The 9,540-nt window shown below is 32.5% G+C and overlaps 1 protein-coding gene across 1 annotated transcript in view; it reads right to left on the reverse strand.

Annotated features, from left to right (window-relative positions):
* The window catches only part of LOC115879248 (lactosylceramide 4-alpha-galactosyltransferase-like), a 33,015-nt gene extending 29,506 nt beyond the window's left edge, over positions 1 to 3,509 (reverse strand). The window contains exons 1-2 of the mRNA XM_030895956.1: positions 3,117 to 3,509; positions 2,815 to 2,976 (exon numbers count right to left, since the gene is read on the reverse strand). Of these exons, the coding sequence (XP_030751816.1) occupies positions 2,815 to 2,976; positions 3,117 to 3,300 (346 nt within the window). The 5' untranslated portion in view covers positions 3,301 to 3,509. The remainder of the gene's footprint in view (positions 1 to 2,814; positions 2,977 to 3,116) is intronic.
* Positions 3,510 to 9,540: the final 6,031 nt, after the last annotated feature.

A 9,540-nucleotide genomic window follows, 5' to 3' on the forward strand; every position in this document is an offset into this window, starting at 1 on the left:
CAATAAAAATTAAAATGTAGACGCTCACTAAAATGAACGGGCTAAATTTTAGCTACTTGCTTTAGTAGCTTGCTTTAGCTACTTGATACGTGTGACTGCGGCTTAACGCTAATATTTGCCTACAAAATAAAGTTGTGTCGCGTGTCGCTATCTTAATTTCTATGAAAAAGTGGCATATTTGGTTTTTCCCGTGTAGTTTTCATATTAAGCTATACCAGATAAATTCCAATTTAGATAACTTTTATCGAACTTTAAAATTTGCTTTCCATTTTTAGATAATGTTAAATTTAAAAAAATGGCACCGGGAGGCAAGTATAGCCGCCCATACTTGATATTTTTTTAATCTCAAAAACTGTGACCATGACTGATTTTGATGTTATTACAAATTTTGTTGCAAATATTATTCCTAATCTTAAATTGAAAACCGCGTTTCGTTAGCTACTGTAATTTTGGAGTTACGATTTTTTAAATGTTTAACCCCTCCCATACCCCCTTGCCAACCCCCCACTCCCACCAAAAACTAATGGCCAGATTCTCGGGTGCCACAGTATTTTTGTGCCAAATTTGGTTAAAATCGGTTTAGCGGTTTTTGTTTTTTTCGTGTTACAGACGGACAGACAGAAGGACAGACGGACAGACAGACAGATGGTCGGCTAAAAATGTCTATACCTTTGTGGCCGATTCATCTCTCCAAAAAAGTCCTATGGCTATTTCGCCACTGTAAGAAAATCTACAAAATAAAATAGTTATTTTTACTAACTAACACTGCTGCATTAATCCAACTGAGACTAATAATTGTCAGCAGTTCGAGAACACTAGTTTTTTTTTAAACAGATAAGAGATAAGTCTACAAAAACCGTTGACGTTCTGTTAAAATAGCATATTATATCCAATTTATACTTCAAAATTAACAATTACTACTTGATAACAATTACTTAATAAGGTAGGTAAAACCAAAACGCTTGAAACATTCTCTAAGCTTGTTTTAAATTTGTTTTAATTTTTACGTATACGTATATGTTATGTTTATTTATCTACGTCAGTCAGTTAAGAAGCTCTTAACTCACGCATTTTGAGTTCTGTTTAGATGACAGCCAAAGAGAAAAAAAAATTGTAAAACATTTATTTTGTACTAAATACCTACTAAATACAAATAAACTGTTCTATTGATAATAATTGTAAAAACATGAAAACCCGCTGTTCAAAAAAGTTGTTATTAAATTGAAAACAATTTTGTTTCATACATAACGATGTAAGCTCAATATAGTCAATCACAGTTTTTTTGTCGAGACCATTTGCGTTCAGTAATTCCTTCAAGTAGCCTAAAGTATGTGGAATTGGAACACTTGGGAACAACGAAGATACATCAAAGAAGACCAAAATTTCACCTTCATGCAATGTTATATCTTTAATTTTGTTAATGAATTCAATATTATTTTTAACTGCGAAAGAAGGTTCATGATCAGGTAAATCTTCTAATAAGGCTTAAATACCTATGTTGCCATATTATCAAGAAGTTATGTTTTTTAACTAAAAACTAAAAAAATTACAAAAAATTTTTCAAAAAATTTCGAATTTTCAAAATTTTTTTTTGTGAAAAAAACCTCATAGGCGTGTTTCTGGGGTTGTACTATACTACCAGTTAAAATACTTTTTAGAAATTTGATTTCTAAATCAAGCCATTTTTGTTTTGCAATTTTCTCTACCTTATCACTAACGTTACTTTTCGGAATATCAACTTTAATAAAACTAGGATAAACTGAATTGGCTTTGCATGATTTAAGAAACCAAATATCTGCTCCTAATAACCTAATCTTAGTACTAAACTTACGATAAAGATTCAATGAATGTTATGTTCTTTAAAATCAAAGAAGCGATTGCTATACATTATTAACATCTACCGATGCATGAGCAATATATTTATTTTTATTTCTTATGTTAAATGTATATCCCATTTTAGTCCTATGCTTCTCTAACGAAGTTCGCCTTTCTATTTCGCTTCTAAAATCCGAAAATCAATTAATATATAGGGTGTTCCATTATAAAAACGCATTCTTGACCTGTAACTTTTTTTGGGATATCCTCTAAAACTCTGTATTTTAGTAAAAATGCTCTAAATTAACTTATATGAAGGCTCTGCTGAAGGTCACGTGCCCACAAAATGTCATTTCAATATCCACTGTTGCGCACTTTGGAGTTTCCGTGTCGTATGAGAGGCGCCACCCTGTACTCTAATGATAAAATAAAACTGGAGAATTTTTTAGAATAATTAACTAACTAATGGCTAATAAGTTACTCTCCATTAGTTTCTCTCTCTCACCCCATTTATGAAGTTTAATAAGACACTGTTAGGACAATTTTTCATTGCATTCGTTGCACTAAAATACAGCGTAATTATAGATACTGTAATCTGTATTTTTTTGCTATAAGAATGTGCAATTTGAATAGAAGAATTTTGAAAATTATAAAAAAACGGTGTTGTGGTATGAAAGCAGAAAAAAAAAGATTGGTTAAGCTGTACGCACACTGGCGCGATCACGGCCGCGATCACGATCACGATCAGGGCAGCAATAATATGAGCGATCATTCTAGCACACACCGACGCATTCACGTTCACCGCCGCACCTATATGTAGTGAGCTATCCTGTAGGAATGATCGCTCATGTTATCGCTGCCCTGATCGCGATCGTGATCGCGGCCGTGATCGCGCCAGTGTGCATGTGTACAGCTTTAAGCGGTTCAAACATAATATTTTATATAATATGTATTTTGAAAAGTACATTTTAAAATTTAAAAACAATGTGAAAAACTTACCAGGCGATGCGTAGAATAAATAAACTGTTTTATTTGGGTTAGCCCTAGCTGCACTCTCTATGGCACAAGCCTGTCGACTCTGTATTAAAATCTTTTCTCCATAATACGAATTGCAAGAAGTTTCCAGAAAGAAAATAGATGTATCCTTTATTATTTCGTCGTCTATAAAAATATTTATAGAAAAAAAAACCAATGGTGAAAACTATTATAGGAACATCGAGATATTAATAATTATTTTATTTAATTATTTATTATTATATTTAATTATTATTATTAACATCAATAATACCAATATATCTCACCGTTTACACTAGGAAGTGTATCCAAGACAGGTAGAAAATGGCAGTACATTTCATTTTTCGGAGAATATAATTTATAATAGCGTTTATAAAAGTTTATAGACTTAACATAAAAAATACACTGAACTAAGACGACTAAGATACATGAAATTAAACATGCAAGCAATAGCTTCTTATACGATATCATAGCTTGAATGGTCTTGCACTAACTCTAATGAACTACAAACTAAATAATGTCCTTATTCTTCCTTGTTTCAATATTTATTAGGTAGATTAGTAGATAACATTCTTAGTATCCTAATTGATTCTATTGTTGATACTATCTATTATAATAATCTATACATTTTCGCTAAATTTGTTATATAAGGCGCGAGAGAGTTGACTAATAACTAATTTTAAAAAGAGCGAAACAAAAATAAAATGTTGCAGTTTTAGACGCCCTTTTATCTCATGTGCCTGTCAAGATAAACGCTGGGATTTTATTCTTTCTCTACGTGAAATCCAGTGGCGTAGACAATGTTTTTTTTTTAAATATTACCATTTGTGACATCTCGTATATTTGTCAAAAAACCTACCCATTCAGTAAAAAAAGTCACATTATATTTTACAACATTCCAATCAATCCCCAAACAGCTTGTTTTATATTGTTGATTTCTAAACGTTGCATCGTTGTTGATAAAAGCTTGCAAAGAAACATAGATTGACTAGGTACTCTAGGCAACGTTGACTACTAAATATTGTTTTAAATATGTTTTTAAAACCTAATTATGTTTGACTTCTCACAGCTTTTTTCTACATATTGTAACAAATATTTAAATAAAAGATCACATTGTATGCATTTTGTATTTGAGTTTGTTGAATATATAAGCTATAGTTTAGCCATGAATAAACCGTGTGTAGTTTGTGCTTAAGTGAAATTTTGAAATAGTTATATTTTCTTCTTCTTATAGTACCATAAGGTTGGCAACAATTGCGGCGAAACACTGTCTGTCCTATGCAGCTCGAAACAGTTCGTGTGAGTTCAGTCCAGTCCAGTCCCGTAAGTTTTTCAACCAAGAGTGCTTGCGCCTCCCAAGTCCTCTTCTGCCTTCTACCTTTTCTTCTATAATCAACTTCAGAAGCTTTGCTCTGCTATTGCGCATGACATGGCCCAGATATGCTGTCTTTCGTTTTTTTATATTTGCAAGTAATTCCCTTTCCTTGTTAAGCCTCCCAAGAACCTCTTCATTGCGTATATGATCTGTCCAGGGTATATTCAAGAGTCTTCTGTAGATCCACATTTCAAAAGCTTCCAACCGTCTCATGGTGTTCATTTTAATCGTCCATGCCTAACAGCCGTATAAGAGGATTGAGTATACATAACAATGGACGACGATGTAACTTCTAAGTCGGGGTCAAGGTCCGATGTTAGCCAGGATCCAGGATCCCAGGTATTTGAACTTATTTACCGTGTCTACGCATTGTCCGTATACTCGTATGGTGGTGTACTCGTATTTCTCCTACTAACGACCATTATTTTGGTTTTTGCCGTGTTTATTTTAAGTCCCCATAGATCTCCTGCCTGAACTATGTCGTCTAGAAATTCTTGAAGAGCCTCAGGGTTGTCAGCGATAATCGTGGTGTCGGCTGCATACCTAAGGTTGTTAATTGGGACGCCATTTATTTTTATGGCAATGCCTTTATCTTGTAGGGCCTTATCGAATATATATATCCCGAGTATATATTAAACAATAAGGGAGACAGTACACCTCCCTGACGAACTCCACGGTGTATTTCGTCTGTTTAGTCTTGCCCTAGCCTTATGTATGCTGTCTGATTCCAATATAGTGTTTTTAAGAATTGGATATCGTTCTTGTCTAGACTTTTGTCTTGCAAGATGTTAAATAGCAGTGTGTGTTCTACTTTATCAAAGGCCTTTTCGTAGTCGATGAAACAAATGTATACGTCTTTTTGTTGGTCTCTACATTTCTGTAAGAGAACAGACAGGCCAAACATTGCTTCCCTGGTCCCTATTCCTTCTCGAAAGCCAAATTGGCCATCATCTAAATCAATTTCACATTTTTTGAATATTCTGTGTTGAATTATTTTAAGAAGTTCATTAGGCTTCTAAGAAGTTAAGAAGTTCATTAGGCTTTTAAGAAGTTCATTAGGCATTAGGCTCATTAGGCTTATTTATTTGATGTGTTCGCATCTTTTTGCGGTGTGATTTTTTGGGATAAGGACAAAAATTGACTTCAGCCAATCTTGTGGGATCTCACTGCTTTTGTAGATTTGGTTTAACAGTCTAATTAGCATGGGGATGTTTTCTTCATTTATCAATTTGAGCATCTCAACATGTACTTCATCCGGGCTTTTCCTAGTTATATTTTAAACAATTGAAAAGTTCAAGTGGATAAAACCAGGATAAAAGTATATATTCCTAATCTAATTATAAAACCACAAGTAATATTTATTCATTGAAGCTAAGAAACAACAGCGAATGCAGATTCTGTGGGGAAAATGGGAGAACACTAGAACACCTGATCACTGAGTGCGCCGAGACGACAACCCTTCGTGTCATAAACTTTGGTACGACTGATATCGAAGATGGAGAACTAGCTTCTTTGAAGCCGTCTGAGATCCTGGCTTTTGTCAAAGCCTTGAGATTATATAATAACTCAAAAAATGAGGACACAATAGATTTGTAATAAATATTAAGAAATAGGGGGAAATATTACGGATGGGAATATTAAGGAAATGAATCCTAAAAAAGCAATATTGTACCTTGCTTTGCGTTCTTTAAGTTTCAGGAATGTTAAACAAAATAATTTTGCTTGTTGAGAAAAATATACAATAGTATTTGACTATTTTAATAAAAAATGACAAAAATCCTAATTTACAATTTATATGTATATCTAAAATTATGCAGTACGCCATACAAAACACTCATCATTTAAAACTATGGCGATAGAACCGGACACAGAAAAAGAAAAAATACACTTCAATAATTGCAATTAATTGCAAAAATTAAAAGTCCTTGAGCTTTATAAACTATTAGATAAGTTTCTTTTTTTTTAGATTACAACTAGAGTTTATTTAATGATTATTTAAGTTTTATAACTATAATTTTTGAATTGTTTTTATTGAGTCATATTATTTTATATTTTAATCGAAAATTACCCATTTTGACATCCATCAAATGTTAATCCGTGAAATTAAAGCATTTATCAAAAAATATATCTACAGAAGGTTTATCTAAATACTCAAAACTGAAATAATGTTATATTCATGTTTAAGCAGTAAAATAAAAATGTCCTATGGGTATTTCGCCACTGAAAGAAAATCTACAATATAAAATTTTAACAGAACGTCAACGTTTTTCGTACGTTTCTATTTTGAAGAAACTAAAGTGTTGTCGAATAGTTGCATTTAGATATTTTAAATAGTTTTTTTCTTTGTCCTTTGTGTTTTTTTTTGCTTCCGACGACGTAACTTTGTCCGTTAGGCATATTTGTTTATTAGTAAACCACTACTGGCAATTAGTCTTCGTTGGATTAAAGCTTGATTTTCAGGCGTCCGTTATTCGTTGATACGATAGTCCGATGGCTCTCTGATTGGTCATAGCGTTTTCGCGCCACTTTTCATCCGTAATTTTTTTACTCCAGCTGGTCAACGGAGAAAGATCGTACGATATCGGACATTTTGACATTTGTTTGACAAATTTAATCTAACCTTAATATAAATATAAAAGTACAAGAGCTAGCAACGTCGGAAAAACGAGAATTTTAAGAAAACTGGTTCCTTAATATATCTTTTGCTATGCTCTCCTGCTCAAAGTGCGGGCCATCAGGCTGCCGGTTCACTACTGCGCATCACATCTGTACAAGGTATCCCATTTCATATGTTTTTCACATAAAGGCTGGTAGCACAGAATATCTAGCTACGCAACAGAAAAATACTCGAAATGAAAGAGCTAAAATTGCACAAATAGAATACTAGATGGCGCGACAATATCATAATCAGAATATAATTAGAAATTTTGAACTTTCGGTTTAGGACATAGACAAACTAACAAAAGCAAGACGCGTCAACGCTGTACTGCAAAACGGTAACAAGTTTGATAAGAGTTTATTACCGCGCTTGCGTCAACTGGCCTTTTAGACGAGGACGGTTTACTTATGGATTGTGTATTTTGTAGTAGCCTTTTAGACAAGGATGTTTAATTAAAAAGCGTTTATTAAAATCAAATAAATTTATTTCCATCGGTAAAATAAACAATAATTTCTGGACATAACAGATATAGAAACAAAAGTTAAATAAACGAAAACGTATTCCTCTTATTAAAATAACAAAAAGATGATAAAAAACAACAGTTATGGTAAACGAAATTCAACAGTTCGTTCAAGGATGGTTCAAGGCAAAAACGTTTTTCGTTTTATTTAGGTTAGGTTTGACGAGTGCGACTGCGCGATGATTTCTGACTCAACTGGCCAGCGCAAAAACAATAATTCGACTTCCTCAATCCTTTGAAATGTCTTGCTTTTGTTAGTTTGTCTATGGCTTAGTACTCATTTGGAATGTAGGTAGTGTTGCCATTCTGTTCCCCAATAAGTAACCGTCTAGTCCAATCTGTATAGAGATAGAGGATAACCGTTTAGTCACTTAATCGCATATCGCTCGCAGTAATAATCGGTTTTCAGAGTAGTAACCTGGCTTTTTTGAACAGAAATACATTACTTATTTTTGTTTTGTTTAGTTTAGATGGGATAATATTAATTATAATATTTCTTTAAATTATAAAGATTTTTTCTCCATACTTTTTATTTAAAGATTTATAGTTTTTTAACTATTGATGTAATAATAAAATGTTTTTTTTTCTGTGTAATAATTTAGAATTGAAACATTTGAAAATTCATAATACGTCAGTTTTTTCAAAATTCCATTTGACAAAACCACAGTTGTTTATTTGGGTTAAGGCTTTGGGGATTTTGCTTTATTTGCATTTTTAATTTTCATTTTACGTGTTCTTCTACTACAGGGGGATTCTACAGGGGGATCCACACGGGGGAAGCTACAGAGGGATTCTCGAATTTTGTACTCTTTGAAGATGTTCGATAGTTTGTTTATTTCAGCAACCACGGAAAAATGAATTATACATTCTAAAGGCACTTTTCTGTGGTAATCAGACTTTTTTCGAAAAGTCGAAGTAGTCGCGTAGTCAGACTTTTTTCGAAAAAAATATTTTTTGAGATATTAACTATACTTATGTTTTTTTAAATAGAACCCCCTGCATGGGCTTCTCGAAAATATATAACCCTCTATATTTATTTTCACTATTAGCCTCAACATTTCAATTTTTTCTTAAAATATCTACTTAGCAGATAGTAGGCTACGTCGAGTAACAAAGTAAACAGTTGTCATAGTGATCCATAGATAAATGAAACAAGTTTAGATTGGAAAGCCCGTACTACTAATACTAATGAAAGCCCGTACTACTAATAATACGGAATCCCCCTACTAGCTACTATACGTGCTCTTGTAAAAAATCCTTTGCTTGTAGTTGTACGTTGGGAGACTATATTCTGAAGAAAGTATAATCGAAATTTAGTGTGATGGAACGTAGATATAAAGTGAATGATTTGCGGAATTTGCCAACAAGAATAATAACAATATTGCTGTATACAGGGTGGCGCCTCTCATACGCCGCGGAAGCTCCAAGGAGAACGGTAGTTTATATTGAAATCAAATTTTGGCAGCATATGTAGGTTAACTGAAAGCATTTTATAAAAATATATAGAATTATACAGGGTGTCCCCCAGAAAAATTACACATCAAAGTTATATTTTATCTAATGGAACACCCTATATATTAATTGATTTTCGAATTCTAGGAAGAAGATAAAGGTGAGTTTTATTAAAGAAGCATATACCTAAAATCTAAGGATTTTGACATATTTCTCATTTTGTGAAAATAAAGAGTAAATTTTAAATTTCGATAACAGCTATCTAAATTTTAGTTAACCTTGTGTAGCCTGATATTTAATTACAATAACTATCGTATGTTAAACCAAATTGAAATTTGACCCGAAAAGTTATACAGGGTGAGACAAAATTAATATGGAAAATTAGTCACTTAAGCGCAAGTTACTCCTTTATTTTAAATGGAACACCCAGTATATTTTTCCGGTGTTCAATGCGGAATTTATATACCTTTAAAATATTATTAAGGTTGCCTACCCCTCAGACAAAGATTTTCCTAGATATTTTAATTTTTATGATTTTGCGTCAGTAGATCTTTATTATTTGAAAAAATCTAGGGTGGCTGTGTGATATACCTTTTGTTTATTTAACAAAAATTAAAGATTGTAGGGTAAAATACTCAACGGTAATAAAAAGATATACGTTTAAAACATATTTTAATTATTACAGAATTAAAACCTAGATATAAA

Source organism: Sitophilus oryzae, unplaced genomic scaffold (assembly GCF_002938485.1).
Source record: "Sitophilus oryzae breed Bouriz unplaced genomic scaffold, Soryzae_2.0 scaffold_1576_pilon_pilon, whole genome shotgun sequence".
NCBI classification, from domain to species: domain Eukaryota; kingdom Metazoa; phylum Arthropoda; class Insecta; order Coleoptera; family Curculionidae; genus Sitophilus; species Sitophilus oryzae.